The sequence below is a fragment of the Sphaerodactylus townsendi genome, linkage group LG02 (assembly GCF_021028975.2).
Source record: "Sphaerodactylus townsendi isolate TG3544 linkage group LG02, MPM_Stown_v2.3, whole genome shotgun sequence".
Taxonomy (NCBI): domain Eukaryota; kingdom Metazoa; phylum Chordata; class Lepidosauria; order Squamata; family Sphaerodactylidae; genus Sphaerodactylus; species Sphaerodactylus townsendi.
Window position 1 is genome coordinate 27,463,869 of NC_059426.1, and position 19,856 is coordinate 27,483,724.

Sequence of the window (19,856 nt, forward strand, 5' to 3'; positions counted from 1 at the left end):
ACCCCCACCACCCCCAAATGCAGTAAAATGTTACACCAGATGTTAGAAAAGCATTTGATACTTCTAAGGGCATTAGGTCTGTGGATCAGACTAACATGGAAACCCCTTTTTTCACAGATAATTTCTTGACATAGATGGTTCTCTTAATCATGTAACTGAGCAAATGAGATTAAAAGTAATATCCTTCCAATTGTAAAATGATAAATCAAATGGAAAGCCGGGGGGAGCAATTAATTTGTGTGTCCAGGGTGCCCAGTTCAGCCCCTGGAATCTCCAGTCAAAGGATTTCCATTACCAGAGGTTAACAATTCCTCAGGTTTTTAGGAGCATTTGACTGTCAGAGAAGAAAATACTGACCATGAAGGACCAATAGTTTAAAATGGTGTAAGGCCTCTCTGTATTTTCAGTAGAATTGCTACCACCACAGTGCAGTGACTTTGATTCCCATCTCTTTGAACCAGATAAATGGGATACTGGGGATGATGATATCAGAAGTAGGTCAGAGGTACAGGAGGGTCTCCTGTTGTTCAAATATTTGGGTTCAGAAAGGCCTTCTTCAGGAGGGGATTCATAGCTACCTCCTTCCAGACCATTGGGTTGGAGTTTTTTCTTTCTTTCTTTCAGGAAGCACTTAGCCCAACTGGGCAGTTCCCTACAGACTAGAAGTAATCAGCCAAGATGGGTGAGGGGGTTAATACAGTAGACTGTACGAAGTGACCCATATCCAAGCAACTGCAATTGGACTGGTAGATATGAATCTTATCCACAAAATGCTTAGCTAACATGTTTCTGAGGGGGTTTGAACATTTCAGTATTGCTTCATCCGTGACCAAATGAAGAAGTCCCTTCACAGTTTGGAACAGCTTTACTTGATGACTCTGTGCTGCCTCAGTGGTATGGAAAGTTAGTGATGCTTCACTACTAGTATTTGTACTGATATACATGAAAATATGGTAAAGTCCATGTTTGGTCTGGCCAGAAATAGGAACATACAGCAATTGTTCATCCCTTTCCATCCCTGTATGTCCTAATCCCATTGTGAAGTCTCCCTCTGCTTGTAATACTACAAGGAACAGAATCAAAATACACAAACATGCACCCATCCTTTTTAACTGATAAGTCAGTCTTTATGCTAGGCCTTCTCTTGTTGGGCCCAGTGTGGTAGACAGGCCCTCAGGAACCAGCAGACAGTCTGGACACAGTGATTCAGCGACTGCAATTGTTTATTGAGTATCCAAGGCTAGGAACAGAGACAGTGACCTGGAGACCGAAACACAACGTTGCTGCCACAAGATAGCCCAGCTGCAACCTCTTTTATATCCAATCTCCCATTCCCTAGAGCAGGGATGTCAAACTCGCGGCCCTCCAGTTGTTCATGAACTTCAGTTCCCATCAGTCCCTCCCTATATGAGCATTGGCTATACCAGGGGTCGGGAACCCGCGGCTCGCGAGCCGCATGCGGCTCTTCCGCCGCTGTTCTGCGGCTCCATGAGCGGAGGTGCTGGCCCCCTCTTCGCCCGCCCTGCAGGAAGCAGGGCGGGCACATCTCTAGCCCGCGGGGGGGGGGGTGAGCGGGCGGGGGGAGGGCGAGCGAGCAAGTCGGCGGGGGAGCGGACGGGGGGCGAGCGAGTGGGTGGGTGGGGGTGAGCCAAATGGCTCTTTGGTGGTGAGCCAAATTTGGTGGTGAGCCAAATGGCTCTTTGAGGGGAAAAGGTTCCCGACCCCTGGGCTATACTGTCAAGGGCTGATGGGAATTGTAGTCTATGAACACCTGGAGGGCCTGAGTTTGACACCTATGCCCTAGAGCAGGGGTAGGGAACCTGCGGCTCTCCAGATGTTCAGGAACTACAATTCCCATCAGCCTCTGTCAGCATGGCCAACTGGCCATTCTGGTAGGGGCTGATGGGAATTGTAGTTCCTGAACATCTGGAGAGCCGCAGGTTCCCTACCCCTGCCCTAGAGCAGTGGTGGCAAACCTTTGGCACTCCAGATGTTATGGACTACAATTCCCATCAGCCCCTACCAGCATAGCCAATTGGCCATGCTGGCAGGGGCTGATGGGAATTGTAGTCCATAACATCTGGAGTGCCAAAGGTTCGCCACCACGGCCCTAGAGCAATAAGCTCTTGCACCTGGGTTACTTCAATCTGACTCCTGTAAGGACTTAGTATCCAAGTCAGCTCGCCCTATTCCTGCTAACCTGCTACTGTGTCTCCTCTGCTTTAACCTAGCACATAGTCTCTTCCTGCATTACTCCTGGGGCTCTGGAGTTGGGGCGGGGGGGGGGGGGGATGGGGCTGGCAGGGTCCCTTCTGGCTCATTGTGAAGAGGATGAAGAGTCTCATGTGAAGAGGATGAAGAGGCTGGGAAATCTCAGAGCTTGGATCTGGCTGTGGATCCCTGCCTGCATGCTCTGTCTGAGTCTCTGGACCTGGTCCTGCAGGGACTAATGACTGGTCAGGCTCTGCATTTATAGGAAGGGCCCGGGGATCTGGAAGCAAAATTGTCCCCTCCTCTCTATCTGAGTCCTCCTCCCAGGGGTCCCCAAATAGACCAGGCTGAGCCATAACACCCCGACAATCAAGGCAGCATCTCTCCCGTAACAATCAAAACGCCTCGCACCCAAGAGAAGCCACATTATACTCCCACAATATCATTAACGCTTAATTCCTGCTTTTCTAAATATCATTAATTGATACCAGCTTTTCTAACAAAAGACATTGTGAACATCAAACTGTCCTCAGCTTTGCTGACAGTCATTGGAACTATTTTCTCCCACCATCCTACCAGAATAATATAGCAGTTAAAATGTCAAGACTGGAATCTGGAAAACTGACATTCAAATCCCCACTCTGCCAAGAAAGCTTGCTAGCTAAGCTTGGGCCAGTGACACATTTTCAGCCTAACCCACCTTACAATGTTGTTGTAAGGATAAAATGGAGGAGAAGAGTGTAATTTGTTTTGGGTCACCACTGGGGAGAGGGGTGGGATATAAATAAAGTAAATAAGTATTCCAAAATTTGCATAGGAATCTGCTGAGGTTCAGATATCCCATAATTGTGGAACGTATCTCTGTCATTGGCCCATTTTGCACAATGCGTCTGCTGTGCGATGGGGGTGAATGTCCATTGCAGCAAGATTTCTTGTACTGGCTTATTTTCTGGAGCCCCGCTTTCACTTTTCATTCTCTCTGTGGCAAGTGAGACCACTTCTAGCATGACTTTCATTTGCTTTGCCATCAGAGCAAGACAGATTTGTCAGTGAGCACAGCTTTGCCCCAGACATCTTCCCTCTGCCCATAGCCAGCCTACCTAGCTTCACCCTGCCATCCATTCTTTCCCCTTGCCCCCTCTTTCATGTTGCCAGCTCCTTCCTGCTTCTCTAAACATTTATATTGAGATATTGATATCTTGATATAATAACAACAGAGAGGGCCTTTCCAAGGAATAGTGCAAGCAGGATCTCTTTTTGACTCCACCCCATCTCCCATGCTCTGCTTCCACCCTCCCTGATAATCAGGAGGGCTTTTAATAGCTATTTCAAACTAACCATTCTTTTAAAACAATCCTCTCTGTTCCCTGCAGCAGCAGCAGAGGCAGGGGGAGAGAGAGAGAACGAAAGAGAGAGTGAATTTGGTGGGGTAGGAGAGATCTGTGCCTTTTAGGCTGATTTGATCTGCAGAGCTAAGAGAACCAGGAACTGAGAGCCAGCAGAGTTTAGCAGAAAAACTTTGTGGCAGGGTGTGGGCTGCCTCCTTGTGTGTAAATATGGAAACATTAGGAGACCCCACTATGAGCCCACTACACAGTGAAGAGACCTGAGGTAAACCTTCCTTGTATAATGGGCCATTGTATACTTTTGATGCCATTTTGGATTAATACAAATAAAGGTATATATCATCTTAGTAGTGTATTTTTCCCTTTAGCTTTTGTATGAAAATTTACATGTTGGCGTTGAACTTTTGGTTAATTTCTGGCTCTCTCACTAACTACATACTGATTAATTTGTTTTGATTAACTTTACACATGTGTACCTTAGTTAATTTAATTATTCTTAAAGCAGCACATGGTTAAATAGCAATACTAAGCCATATTGTCGGTGATGATATTTCTGTGACGTTTTTCTTCTAACCTTCTAATTTTTTCAGTCTTGTTCAGTCTTTTTTGAACTCTGTAATTTCTAATGAGCAAAGGAAAAGAATAAGTGAACTTTGCATATCTGCCGCAGAACCACTGTGTGTTGTAGAAGATTCTTTAAAATGTTCTAGAGTACATAGAGAGCTGTCCTAAGCAGATCTACTCAGAAGAAAGTTACATTTTTATTCAGTGGGGCTTACTACCATGAAAATATTCTTAGGATTGCTGGCACAGTTTCTGTGGATATCTCAACCAGTTTCACTCTTACTGTCTTACTCTGCAGTCTGAAGAAGTCCACAAAATCTTTTTTTGAAATTAAATTTTCTTAGTCTTTAAGGTCTTTAGAGGAATCCTGGCTATTTTGCTGTGTCCTGTGTAGGTGCAGAAATTACAAGAAGGTGTGTTTTGGAGAGTTTGTCATTACTTTCCTTCCACAACACAATGCCAAAATTATTTTTCTGGCTTCTAAAAACTGAAGAAAAAGTTCCAGGATGCATGAGTGCCTGAACATTTTTAAATGTGCCAGCATTTCATCCTTTTCTCAGAAATTAATTGCAAGACAAAATAATCTTAAACTTTTGTGTTCCTGTTTGTGATCTGTTTATAGTTTGAGATGGAGCAGAATATATATATTTTAGTGAGACTTACATTGCAATCCCAAGGCGGGGAGGTAGTTGTGGCATGGCCAAAGACGGGCTCCCTCACCATCTCCTAAAGAGCAGTGGTGGCAAACCTATGGCATGGGTGCCAGAGGTGGCACTCAGAGCCCTCTCTGTGGGCACGTGCGCACAGAGTTTGTCTTGTGTGGAGGAATCGCCCCCACACACACATCTAGGCTGGCCTGGGCCGCTGGACTTGATGTGCGTGCACCTCAGCAATCAGGGAGGCTAGCGGGCCTGGTGCCTAGTGCCTGTGCTCCAGGTGGCTGCTGCCCGGAGTGGGGGGGAAAGGTGGCAGAGATGCTAGAGAGGCGGAGAGCAGCACATGTGGGACTTGCTGGAGGACTTGCTACAGCAGGCTGGCCCCTGCTCGAGGGGGTTATTCAGGTTAAATTGCCGCGTTGGCACTATGGCTCATTCCGCACATGCAGAATAATGCACTTTCAAACTGCTTTCAGTGCTCTTTGAAGCTGTGCGAAATGGCAAAATCCACTTGCAAACAGTTGTGAAAGTGGTTTGAAAACGCATTATTTTGCGTGTGCGGAAGGGGCCTTAGGGTACCCGGTCTCGAAAAGGTTTGCCATCACTGCCTTAGAGGCTTGCTATGCTGTGGCCAGCAAGCAAAAAGCGAGTCTGCCCCTTTCCCCGTGCAAGTGGTGTATTCAGCTCAGTGGGCTGCGCCACCAATTTTGCTGATGTAAGTCAGTGCCAGCAAAAAGGGGGCATTTCTGGCCCAAAAGGGCTCAGGAAGCTGACTAAAGCCCGTTCTGCCCCTGTCAATGCCCCCTTCAGCCCTGGTGCCAGGATCATGCTGCCATGCAGCTCCCCAACACTGATGTAAGTGCCTCTGCACTGGGATAAATGGCATGTATACTGCCACCAAGGCCGCGGCACCTCCTGAGGGCATCTACCCCCTTCCAGGATTGTGCTGTAAAATATATAATACATTGCCTAATACTGTGGAACCTCGGTTTTCATTGCCTTCAGTTTTCATTGGTTTCGGTTTTCATCTATTTTTTCAGTGAAAAATTAGTCTTGGTTTTCATCGATTTGCCTCGGTTTGCATCGATTTGCAGTAAGGTGCAGGGGTTTGTGGAGAACAATCACCTGGACAAAGCTGTTGCAGGCCGTGTCTGCCACTAGTTTAATGACAATACCTTTCCCCATTTCAGACAAATCTTAAAGAGGCGTCAGAAACAGACCTCTTTGGACAACTTTCTGGTGCGACATTGGTCCACTGGCTCTGAAGCTGGTCCTAGTGTTATTGTTTGTTACTGTTTTCAGCATTAAACACTATGTTTATTCACCAAAAATGTGGTTTTGGTATGTTTTTTGGAGTGCCTAGAACAGATTAATTGGATTTACATTGATTCCTATGGAAAAGTTTGCCTTGGTTTTCATCGGTTTCAGTTTTCATCGATTCTTTTCAGACAGATTACCAATGAAAACCAAGGTTCCACTGTAGTTGCTATATGTTAGATAGATTTGCGTATCTCTGGATTCTGTTCCCTTCAGTTAATTTTATAATTTATGCACTTTGCTTGTGCAAAATTTATGGACGTAACAGGATGACTAAAATGTTACAACAGAGAGTTTCTTTTATAACGTATCCTGTTAAAACTGTACAAAATCAGGTTAAGACAACATTGTTTCATGCTAATTAGGGCTAGATTTTACCTTGCACTCTTACGTATGTCACAGTCCACAAACCTGTTAAACTGTTATTGATGCTGTGGTTGCATGCACTTACTTCCTTATAGGACAACTGGACAGTGCAATTAGATATTATTTACATGGTCTTGTGCATGATTTATTCAGATTAAATATGACATACCCACAAAATCCCTTTTAATGTTGCTCAGTAGCCTTCATGTTTATTTTTTTATTCTAAGGTAGTATAACTATAAAAGTTAATCATGCTAAATTTTGAAGACGAAAAAATAGTGAACAGAATGCAGCTTTAAAAAAGAAACTCTCATTTTATTAACTGTATAAACCTACTGGCCATTATCCAAGACTTAGAAATGTCAGACTTGCGTAACTATTTTGGGATGTGATTTTGTTGTTTCATCCTTTTGTGTCCGCTGGTTGAACAACCCAAGCCGGGTTCTCTACTGTTCTTGCTCTTGTTTTGCATAGGAGGTTTCTATATTTGTTCTTGCTCTTGTTTTGCATAGGAGGTTTCTATATTTGTTCTTGCTCTTGTTTTGCATAGGAGGTTTCTATATTTGTTACAGTGGGCTTCTTTGCTCCTGACTCCAGTAACTGAGGTGAAGGATAGGATTGGGTATTCTAGGTATGGTGGAAAATAAGTGGGATTATTTCTGCCACATTTCACAGAGACTGACTGTGTCCTTGATTTCGTAGACAGTTGTCCTAAGGATACACTCTCAGGTCAATCGTTACCCCTTTTCTTTCTGTTCTGTTTTTTTATATATACTAATAATAGAAACATAAAAATGTTAGCTCAGAGAACTACTTAAAAGATTATGTTCAACAGAAAGTTTAGGGATACGTATGGAAGCCTGAGTTTGCAAACGCCTGAATGTAATATACTCAGTGTAAGGTGATTTACAGTATTTTCTTCAAAGTAGAAGATGGAAAGTTGGGTCATTAAATGCACAGCATTCCTGTTCTGACGTTGATTCTTGTTGTAGTAACATACGTTTTAAAAGTATCTGCTGTGTCTTTTATTTGCCTTTACAGAGGCTTGTAAAACAAAATCTGAAATGTATGCAACTCGATCCTGGTTAAAAGTGCATAACTTTCTTCTCCTTTAGAGTGAAGTCACCCTGCTGAGAAATGAAGTGGCACAGCTGAAACAGCTTCTTCTGGCTCATAAAGATTGCCCTGTAACCGCCATGCAAAAGAAATCTGGCTATCATAGTGAGTAATGTTCCATTACCTATAGCCTTAGGCTGCACCAGTGAAAAACTGCCAAAGCAAATAGAGAAAACATTAAAAACTGAAAAGTGATGTTCGGATACTTCACTCCCAGCGTAACCGTTTCTACAAGGTTACTCCAAGATAAAAGCAATTACGAACTTTGAAGGAACTTTCTGAACTCCTAGAAAATTTTTAAAAGCTGTACGGCTGTTTCCGTGATGCAGGTCTCCTTGTTCTAATGCAGCTTTACAAATGTTGGAGGGATACATGTTCTTTGAACATAAGTAGTACTTAATTCTATAATTTAAAAAAATCCTCCACAGCTAAAGCCCACCTTCCCCCTTCTGTTTACCTCAAAGAAAGGTTGCAGTCAAGACACCGTGTGTAGGAATGTTCTGGCTATTTGTGAAGCTTACTCATCTTTTCATAAAGCATTTATTTCTATTGCCACTGTACAGATAGGCCTTTTGAAGGAAAATATGCTTTAATATTTATGGATTCAGGAACGTACAAGTAGAACTGAAGAGTTATAAATGAAGCGCGTAGCTTGTTTACCCTTTTCAGCAGTTTAGAGGTTAATTGTGTGTTTCTTTCTCGATACTCTGTTATTTTTTTGGAAACAATGCTTAGCTCTAGAACCAGCTGCTGTTGCGGTATAAATGGCCAATTTTGTCCATTGTGCACAAATTTGTTACAAATAACCGAGCTGGGAATGCATTAGGCAACATTCATAATATATAACCCACCGCTTTCGCTTTTTATGATTTAGTGATATTTCAGGATATTTGTAAATGTGAAGATTGTTTCTGCCATATGTAGCCACTTCATTTTAATTTGCCAGTGTCAGTAATTTAGGAGAATAAAAGAACATTTTGTATTGCAGGCAAACAGTTCCTCAGGTGCTTGCGATAAAACTTAATGGCCACCATCTTTACTTGTAGTCGCTGTAAGCAGTTTCATCAGAACGGGCAATATTTTTTAATTTAAAAGATTCGGGGAGATTTAGCAGCTCTCCGTTGCCGTATATATTTGGGACGCTGATTTTTTGTCGGTTTTGAGCTTATAAATCTCAGTCCTTTTGAACTCCAGTCAGGATGGAAAGTGAAATCTTGGAGCAAATTGAAACCGTGCAAAAAAAAATGTGTTTTGAGTGTAGATTAACAATGATTGTTGCCGGGATGAGCCCGTTACGGCTCCCATCTGACAAAACAACGTGATTTCATACAGAGGCTGCCATAGAAGAACATTAGGCACACGTCGTTTCTTGAATGAGCCTAGCTGCCTTGAATTTGATATTATGAAAGAGAACAGTCTTCCTAGATGCTTGTTTTAAATACCTGAAAGCTCTTCAAAATGTATGCCGTGTACTCCTAAATCAACATAATTTTGTGGAAAGAAGCGGGCAGGGCACCCAGTAGTGTTGAGCGTTGCCATCCGCGGCAGTTAGTTATTGGATTATAGTTTGCATAAACAGCTGTACTTGCATATGGTAAGTATATAATAAAGAATGTATATTGAGTCAGATTTATGGTCCATGTACTGTAGAACCTTCCTTTCCTAGATTCTTGGGAATATTCAGAGCACACATTCTGCAATAACTATGGTAACATTTTTAGACTTAGCGCAGTGCCTTAATTGATCAAGTTCAGGTTCACGGAAAAAATAGATTTGTGTTTACTAATACCTTCACGTGCAAAGACCTACATCTGCAGCAGTGAGTGCCAAAGTTGATAGCAAAGGGATAGTTGGTTTATTGCTGGAGCAGTTGAATAGTGCTATTTAAGATCAGTGACAATATCATTAGTATATTAGTTACATAGCATGTAAAGAATGAGTCACATTCTGCCTTGAATGATACCAACTCTGCTTTATGAATCTTATATACATTTGGCTGGAAGTTACGTTTTTGCGATCACCTCTTCTAGGAAGCAATGGAAATGTACATTGTTCTAGAAATGTTGAATGGCTTCTGAATTTTCCAGCAAGGATACATCTCCCAGCCTAACATGATAACCTTTTAAAAACACGATTTCAGGCTTTCAAGCAGTTCAGTTCCCTCATAATGAGGTCTGCATTAAAACAAGGTTAAATAAACTCAAACAGCAAAAATTATATTTTCAGAATTTCCCAGACAGATGGCAGCGCGATTAAAAAAAATTACATAGGCATTCCTTAACGTAAAGCTGTTAGCAGGAATTGATTCGAAATGGCAGATGGCATAGAGAACCTCATGTATGACACTGAAGATAATTCTGTTCAGGGCACCACTGAAAGTGCTACAGTTATTATATTATTAATTCACACCCCCACCTTTCTTCAAAATGGGGACCCAAATCAGCTTATGTTGTTCTCTCCTTTGTAAATATTTTTATCTCACTGTAATATCAGGTTGATTCCAACTATTCTTCCAATCCTGAAGGATTTCTTCCAGTTTCCCTCTGTCCACACATACAAAAAGAGCAGAGTCCTACATGATACCTCGTGGTGTCCCCAAGATCCATCAAACTCAGATGCTGTTTTTGGGATATCACTGTGACTTCATTCTCTGTAAGCAGTGCACAGGGTCCAGTCCATTTATTTTAACTCCCACTAATTCCTGTAGTGCACAGGTGTCAAACTCCCAGCCCTCCAGATGTTATGGACTACAGTTCCCATGATGGGAAGTGTAGTCCATAACATCTGGAGGGCTGCGAGTTTGACACCTGTGCTGTAGTATGTCGCATTTTTATTATTGTATTGTCGAAGGCTTTTTAAAATTATTGTTTATTCTTAAGTATGATTACTAACAAAATAGGCATCATCTGTTGTGACTATGAAAAAATCACCTCAACAACTTGGCGTCAAATAAATTACTTAAGTGCCATACTTACAATTTCCTTCGATAGCCATCTATTTTCAGATTAAAAAGCAAACAGCTGGTGTAAATTGGCATACTAGTGCAGCCTATTGTTTTTAAGATATTTAACTAGGAGGTCCTGTGTTCAAATCACACCTGAACAAATGGAAGCATTATATAGCCAAATGTCAAAACAAGATTCAAATTCTTGCTAATAAGAAAGAGAAATTGGGTGTACTTCAGTGTTGGTTCTGTACATTTGGTCAGGTACGGACAAATGGCTATGGAATTCAAAAGTTAAGCATCACATAAGTGCTATATTGATAAGTGATTTGTCCCTCTTTCTGTTCCAGTTTCACTGAATACATTCGGCTGTACCAATATATCATACTATTAGCAAAACTCAAAACATGCTAGGCAGAACATGTTCAATTCAGCTTGTTTTCTAAATTTTGACACAAATCATTATCTAAATAACATTCTCAACTGTGCCTGGTTTAGGTGCCCGTAGTGGCGCAGGTGACTGGAAGCAAGTGTGCTCTTCCCTTTGAAAAACTTAGTTTTATAGAGAAAACTTAGATATCTTACATCTGTAAGTTTAAAATTAATACCTTCCGTTATGCACAAAGGGCCATTTTTTTTGCTCACCCCAGGACATCTTTGAATCCAAATCCATTTCTAAAACGTTGTTCTAATTCATGCAGTAAAAATTCCAATCCCAGTTGTGTTTCGAGTGCTCTTAACTACAGCACCATCAATGTGAATATGATCGTGTTCTGAGCTTTTTGTTGTTGTCGTTCGTCAGCTGCAGATAAAGACGATAGTTCTGAAGACATTTCCGTGCCAAGCAGCCCACACACAGAAGCTATTCAGCATAGTTCTGTCAGCACTTCCAACGGAGTAAGTTCGACCTCCAAGGCAGAAGCAGTGGCGACGTCCGTTCTCGCCCAGATGGCAGACCAGAGTACAGAGCCGGTGCTTTCCCAGATTGTAATGGCTCCTCCGTCCCAATCGCAGCCTTCAGGAAGTTGATTAAAAAACTTGCTTTGCTTCTTAGATATTCCTTAACAACTTCAAAGGGAAACCAAGGAAATCAGCCTTCACCTAGGAGAATCTCTGTAGCTTAGAAATTATTCATCTGTAAAATTCAAACTTGAATTTGGCTTTGAAAGTTGGCAAACAAAGGAATTGCACAGAATGTTCCGATCTCTTGATAGACGCCCAGGTTAGTTTTTTTTTTTCATTTCTAATTAGGATTGCTCGTTATTTTCCGTGCTCGTCGTGTAAAGTGTTGGTACAGTTGAAATGTACTCGCTTCTCTAACATTTGGTGGTGTTCCAAGAACCATCGAGATCAGTTATTTAATGCTTGTCTCCAAAACTGTGATAGTAATCTTGTAACATTTTATGCCAAAGTTCTGCATAGATTCCTGTTGACTTTGTATAGTCAACGAGATCATAAAGCACTAGGCAAGAGGGGGGGAAACAAAAGGAACAGTAAATTTGCTTTCAGTCTTTTTGCCTTTGTATTGTTTTGCACATTATAAGAGGAAAACAATTGGGAGAATATGTTTGATTATATTGTGTAGCATTTTCTTTGGCTTTTTACTGTTTGGGTGTTGTTGTTTTTTGAAAAGATTTTTGTTTAATAGGGCCAGTACAGTATATGATATACAGTACTTTTTATGCACATATGTAATCTTGATCAGGGTCACTACTAGCTAGATTTTCTTGTTTTAAAAAAAGCTGAGGTTGGCTTCGTTAGCACTTCCATTTTAAAAAAAATCAGGAGCTTCATTTCTGCAGCTGCTCTTGTCTCACTAGACGGATGAAGAACAGCGGACAGGGTTAGGAAAGATGGAATACTTTTTCAAAGTCAACTCGATGTCTTGTGGATTCTTGAGTCTTTAAAGTGAGAACCTTATTCGTGCGCCAATATGAGATGGATACCAGGGAAGTTTTTAAAATTCCCCTCATTAAGCAAACTCAAGACTGTTTCCCTTTTTTTTGTTTAGCTTTCTTTTGGGGGGGGGGTCATTGTTGAATATTTGCAAGGTAACTTGTACTTTATTCTTGTGTCAGCACTGTCACCCTTTAGTAGCAAAATTTTGATAACTTTCTTGTGGAAAAATAAAAAATCGATATCTACTGTTCCGTGGAAACAATGTAATTATAGCGTGAAGTGTGTCTGTGTGTGAGAGAGACAGGGAGAATGATTCTGTAGTGTACGCCAGCAATCAGTGCTTGAATGTTTAAAGATGCCTTCAATGTGATGCTGGCTTCATAGAGGACTGAAGTTTTGAAGCGTTATTTACTGTGTGAACTTGGATAACTAACATTCCATGATGTAGTTTGTTTTCTGATGAGATGATTGTAGGTACACTTTTTCTCATTATCCAATCATCTGTAGGATACTGAGTTTTTTTAAATGTGCCATTATCTATTTTAATTCTGTACCCATGTTTAAAATACAGTATAATATTTTATGATTTAAATTGTAAAAGAACAAAAATAGGTGTGTGTTCTTTCACATTTAAAAAAAGACACCTTTGTATATAGCAAAGTAAATTACGCAGCAGCGACATCTGGCAGTAAAACAGAATTCTATTATGTATATAACAGAACACTTTAATGCATTTATTGTGAGTTGTGTAACTCATTTGTTCTACTCTGTTCTATACTCTGTTTTTAACCTAGGTGCCATCAAAGCTATGAGACATTCAGTTTTAAATCATTGAATTTTAATTGGTGGTACTGGCAGAGGACAACTTTTATTTGTATGATGTACAACCAAACAAGAATGGAAGCTGGACGAAGTCATCTTAAATTATGTATATATCATTTCAGTGCTTTACGTCTAAAAATAAGGATTTAAATATTTTGTGTATTGAAAATGTAAGGATACAGGTTTTTAGAAAAGTATTCCAAATGCGTTCATTTAATCAGGTTTTCTTTTAAAAGAATTTAATTTTCAAAAACAAGTGTTCTGAACATTGGTGTTTTTTTTTCCAAAGTACCACAAGTACCATGAGAGACTCTCAGGCACCAGATGTGAGCTTGCAAGCAAACTCTCAGGCCCCTTCCGCACATGCAGAGTAATGCACTTTCAGTACTGTGTGGAATAGCAAACTCCACTTTCAAACAATTGTGAAAGTGGATTGAAAGTGCATTACTCTGCATGAGCGGAAGGGTCCTTGGAGATAATTGCCCTGATCCACCTCTGGTCATATCAGAATATGCTGGGGGATGGAGATGCATTCCACTCCAGTGGGGGAGTGAAACAGCGCAAACAAAAGGTGCACCCTTGTGCTTCTTTGTATCCAGTTCCACGTATACTTCTCCATTTTGGATCAGGGCAAGTGTCTCCCATTGTGGACTGGACAAGTTAGATATGGACCAATGTGGTTACATTTGCTCCCCAAAATATTATGAGCATAGATCACTAGATGCTGCTCTGCTACCTCCCTTCATCTCTGTTCCCAGGCAAACCTTTGAAATGAATGGTGTTTCCGCAGTAGCAATGCCTGGTGCTGTAATAAGGCGGTGCTGTTTTTAAAATCTTGTTTAATATAAGAGTTGTTTTTGGTTCTTTTTTTTAAAGTAATAAAGCTATTGCTGTTGTAAAGTAAAATCTAAATATGTGTGAGGAAACATGTAAATGATTTTAATAGTAGGGTTAGTTGTTTTTTTAAAAAAAATCCTATCTTATGTTCAGCAAGCAGAAGAGAAAACCGCCACCAGTTGTACAACCATCAATTCTGTCTCAAAATGTATGTCACACTACTTCTGTACATCGCCTCTGAGATCTTTGCATTTGACATGTTTCACAAACTGTACTGTTATCTTCCGTGTGCAGTTTGCATGAGTAAATCATCAGAGAATAAAATCTATCTTTAAATTGTACCTATTTTATTGCAAGAATAACTTCTGAAAAGCCGAAGAGGGCATCAGATTTCTTACCTGCTGTGAAGCTCTTCTCCACTTCTGTAGAAAATTGTCACATTACCAGAAAAATAAGATTCATCTGTGGTACAGTTTGATTCAAGCCATTCTGGTCTTAATACCCATCCTAAAAGCAACTGTGCTCGAGAGTATTTCTTGCCATTAAGGGAAGGATGTTGGGAAAACTGGCATTTTGATCTTTAAAGTGCCTCGAGGTTCTGTTGTGTTTGCAACAAACTAGTGTTTGTGACATAAGTTTTCATTGGTGAACCCGCCTCAAGTGTATGTAAGGTACGAATAATCATGAACAATTCTCTGTAAAAATATAAAGGAAAACTAATGCCGTACATTACCTTTATCCAATATTGAAATAGATTTTCATTTATTTAGACTCAGTTATCCCAACAACAGTAGCTCACTGAAGTTGAGATAACCGCTTAAATATACATACATATACATTCCATTGTATTGTATTGGATGCACACAATGGGATCTTTATTGCCCCCTGTCTGTGGCTCCCTATATCCTATCCCCCTTTTCTACGGTGCCCTTCCAGGTAGCTCAGGGGGTTTGTGTTATGTAGAATAAAGCCCAGCTTGTTCAGCAAGCTAACAACATTTTAAACAGTAAACCAACAGCATTTACCTGCACAAATACAGCCCTTGGAAAATAATTATAATCTAACTCCTCTCAACAAAAGGCCCTCTCAAACCATTCAGTGTTGCTATCAAAGACTGGGAGAAATACAGAAACCCCTTATATAGATCAGGACATACTTCCCAGTATTTATAACTTGCAGACTATTTAGGAGGAAATGAAAAAAAATTGATTGTGCCTTAATGCTGTATATGACCAACATGCTATCACTTTTGTGTATGTCCAAGAATTTAAGTGATTATTTTATGAGGAAATTAATCATAGTTTCATACAAGTACACTGCTGTAAGGGTTCTGTCCACCAGCAGGCTTCTATTGATTGTAATGACAAGATCTGTAAACATAGGATTTGGAGGTGGCAAGAACCCCTTCCGCAAGTCCTCCCATGCAAACACCCTTGACCATGGTTGTGGTGGGGTTTTCGGGCTGTGCTTCCCTGTCTAACAGACTTCTCTCTGTGATACACCTCTGAAGAAGCCAGCCACAGATGCAGGCAAAACATTAGGAACAAGATCTACCAGACCACGGCCACACAGCCCAGAAACCCCACCACAACCAGTTGAATCTGGCCATGAAAGTCTTCAAGGATACCCTTGACCATCTTTATTATAATTTCCCCATTCTCATTGCTGTATTCTGCCTGTGACATACAGTGAAGTCTTGTATTGGTGCAAGAGAATATTGTTCTAGCAAATCTGACAGTCCAGACAAAGAGTTGAGTTTGTATGACTGCTAGTCCCCAACCATCTGACAACATGAAGTTGTTCTACTGGCTAACCTATAGGGAAGTCCCTGTCCAAGTTAAAATGGCAAGCAAGACTTTTCTAGCAACAGCAGATTAAGACTTCACATGCCCTGACAGGTGCCCTCATAGAACAAGATGTATCCTCTGCGAGCAAGAGCCTTTCCTAGTTCTTCTCTAGGAAACTTCCGACCTTTTGGAGCTGGTTGACCCCTTTGGAGTTCTGAACCAGTGTGGTGGGTGCAGCCACAAAATGGCTGCTGTGTCTTACCTTCAGTCACACAGCCAAGAACCTTGTGTTATGGTGGCAACTACTATCAAAACTCTGCACCACAATCAAATCTCCAATGTACAATCAGGTCTGTGTGTTGTGGTAACATCTGCTGCCAAATTGTTTTTAAAAATCTGCACAGCCAACCAAATCTCCAATGGAAAATCAGGGCTTTTGCCCAGCAAGGTTTCCATCTGGCACCTCCCACTTTCTAAATACCCCTGTTGGGCACCAGGAAAGGTGTCGGCGCTATGGTGACCATGGGCACCATGTTAGAGGACCGTGTTCTACATCATTACAGCGGCTGTGAGTCGCAGAATCTATCTACAAACACTTTCTTCACTGATGTGTTAGGAGGTAAGTTGTTTTTAAATCTCTTTTCTTTTGTATTTATAGTAACACCATTAAAGCACCAGAAATATGAGAAATGCTAACTGCACTGGCCTTCATATTTAGGGATGGATTACAGAATCTGCCATAAAAATCAGCTTGATAAAGAGAGGATATTAACTGCTGTAGTTAAGATGTCAGTTCAGCTGAGCTGAAGGGGTAGGTAGTTAACTGCTAGCTATAAGTAAGCAATCTTTATGTGTGAGAGAAGAGGAAATTAAAACTTCGCATTTACCAATAGATCTAATGGTAGCATACTGAAGGGAAATGCCACAGGCAGATCTTAAAACCCTTCAGCTTTTCTGAGAAACTCAAAAGTCCAGTACGTGCTTTTGTCTACTTCAGCCGCAAAGTTATTACAACATACTAAAGCATGAACTGCAATGTCTTAACTATGCCACTAATACAATCATTATTGTTGATTATGTATAGTATTTTAAACCCCTTATGCATCTTAAAAAATAATAATCACTGTCCAAAGTCTCATAACTTACATGAAAGCAAGACAGAAGACGGGGAGTGGATACAGAAGGCAGAAAATGAGGATGTGTAGTGATATTTCATTTGTAAAGTAGAGCATCTCTTCAGAAGAAACAAGCAATTGCTTCCTATTGATGGATTTCCTTTTTTCTTTCTTATGTAGAAAGGGGGGAGCTGCAGATGAATTTGAGTCTGCCTTTTGACAATCCACTAAAGAAGCTTTTCTGTTGATTTGCATGATGGTCCTGACTCCTCCTTCTTCCAGGAGAGGGGCTGAAAGGCATCATGAAAGTCCTGACTCCTCCTTCTTCCAGGAGAGGGGCTGAAAGGCATCATTGGAGAACTTGGAATATCTGATACAAACATCCCACAGCAACAATTCTTCAGTAAGTTAATGAAACGACAACTGAAAAGTTCTGCTAGGCTTCCAGAGAATTCTCTTTAAAAAAAAAAGACTTTCAGATGATATAAATGGAAGAAATTATTGAGATCAAAAATACACTTGGAAGATTGTTTTGATTCTTTTCTTTCTCAGTCCCCTCTCCTTAAGACCCTTTTGGAAAGTTAATAATGGGCATGTCAGAGTATGATTGCTAAGAAAGAGTTCTACATATTTCAACTTCGCTTTCATGCTCTTATTACACTTGTCGAACCTATTTCCACACTAATGCCTACCTGTTGCTCTACAAGGAACTGATATCCATGGTTATGAATTCCCTGGGAGTGAAATGTTAGATACTGGAGAATGGCATACGTATTTAAGCTTATCAGACTGGTAAAACGACCAGAATTACAGTCTGTTCTGCCTCTTAGCACCTGACAATTGTGAGTCCAGACAAATATTTACTAATGGAATGTATGGGCCTCTCTGGGCTTTAAGAGATACAAACTGTAGTGCTATGCATAAAGCCCAGATAGGTACTGGGGTCTTAGTGCTTCACCATGATGCCAGACACAGGATGGTGTCATGGATCTAAGGAGCAGGCAGAGGCAGAAAAGCCTGAATGTGAAGTGTTAATCCCTCAAGGTATGTAAATGACAGGCTGGGAATGGTCAGTTTTAGAAGACGTAGTCAGCTTCTGACAGGATTAGAAGAAGTTCACCTCTGAGATCCAGAGAGAGCAGATGTGTTTAGTGTTGGTGAAAGACCTATGGCAGTGATGGCGAACCTATGGCACGGGTGCCAGAGGTGGCACTCAGAGCCCTCTCTGTGGGCACGCGCAAATAGAGTTCGTCATGTGGGGGGGGGGGAATCCCCCCCCACACACATCTAGGCTGGCCTGGGCCGCTGGGCTTGATTATTAGCATTAAACCTAAGACCTAGTTTTGGGGAAGCAGTGTAGGTAACCCTGTTAAGCGCTGTTAAATCCCACTGATTTTCATGCAAAGAACTAAAGTGAGATCCTTTACCTGGGAGTAAGCTCGGTTGCTGGCAATGGGGCTTGCTTCTGAGTAAACCCTCCTAGGGTCGTGATTCACCCGTTGGAAGAGTTGCATGGTTGCTTCAAAGCAAAGCCAACAACTACCACCAAGCTTACTCCCAAGTAACGCATACCTCGGACCCAACCATTTTTTAAAAACTAAAACCTCAGTATTCAGGTTAAATTGCCGTGTTGGCACTTTGCAATAGATAGGTGGGTTTTGGGTTGCAGTTTGGGCACTCGGTCTCAAAAAGGTTCGCCATCATTGACCTATGGTGTTGGCAGGACACTACTATAGTCAAGGAAGGGGATTTACTTCTAGAGAGAAAAGAATTTGAAGCCCAGGTTCTAAGACCAGAGCTAGTTCGTCCTGGACAGAGTGGGTAGAACTAAGGGAACGGACAGTGAAAGAGTTTGTGTCAGAGAGGAACAATTTTCTAGGCTGAAGAGAAGTTTACACTGTGTGTGGAATTCCCATCCCTAGTTCTTTAGAAGAGTTTGCTTCAAACACTGTGAAGTGATCCCAAAGTTTGCAAAGTCTGAAGGGATAGTTGGGAAAAATATTTCTTTCTGTATAATTTCTATGCACCAAAGTTACCACATGAACCTCTGGATGCTGTTTGGGTTAGATCTAAGAAACATTTTGAAAGTTACCATATTTTAAAGCATTAAGAACTCTGTAACCAACTGAAATCTTAAACATCAGCCAAACACCAGCTGTTGAAAACACCATTTGAAAACGAACTTCGTACATGTATATAGAACTGCTTCTTTCCTATTACCAATATTTCCTTCTATCCTATTCCCCTGAAGTGTTTAATAAAATTCTACTATTTATGTGTTAAACTTTGAAAAAGATTCTTGGATGGTTGCATGGTAAAACAGAAAGAGAATAAAGAAGGGGGAATCATCTCAGTTCCCTACGCTGGTTCAGAGACAAATTTATTTTAAAGAGGTATTGGGTGAGAGGCATAGGAAAAGAACCCCCAGAAGGTTATTTTTAGAAGAAAAGCCAACAGCATGAAGATCAGAAGCAAAGAAGATCAGAAGTATTAGGGAACATTCCTTGCCCTTGGGAATAAAGGCGGTTTGGGAGATTTTTCCCCTCATGCTCCCTTGCCTTCACAGATGGTCATGCACTTCTTCATGAGAGATTACTGTAAATTGGGGTCTCTATAATGTCATGCTGTCTGAGAGGCTCTAAGAGAGGATTAGCCATGAACAAATAATAGCAAATGTACCAGAAGACGTAGCCCAGCTTGGTTTTCTGTGTTTTTTGTTTTGTTGTCCTACCTTGAGGCTTATTCTGTCTGGCACCCCAAGTAGTTGATGGGCGTGGGTTTTGGGCCTCATTATTCTTGTTAGACTCCGTTTACTCTGGAAGATAGCTTATTAGTGATCCTATATTCTGAAAATGAAGGCTCTTTCTCCAACTTGA

General features: G+C 41.1%; 1 protein-coding gene across 4 annotated transcripts in view; it reads left to right on the plus strand.

The window, feature by feature from the left end:
• Positions 1-14,419, plus strand: part of ATF2 (activating transcription factor 2) — a 50,735-nt gene extending 36,316 nt beyond the window's left edge. For all 4 annotated transcript variants that reach the window (XM_048486623.1, XM_048486626.1, XM_048486625.1 and 1 more), the window contains 2 exons: positions 7,576-7,681; positions 11,323-14,419. In XM_048486623.1, the coding sequence (XP_048342580.1) occupies positions 7,576-7,681; positions 11,323-11,549 (333 nt within the window). In that variant the 3' untranslated portion in view covers positions 11,550-14,419. The remainder of the gene's footprint in view (positions 1-7,575; positions 7,682-11,322) is intronic.
• The last annotated feature ends 5,437 nt before the right edge of the window (positions 14,420-19,856 follow it).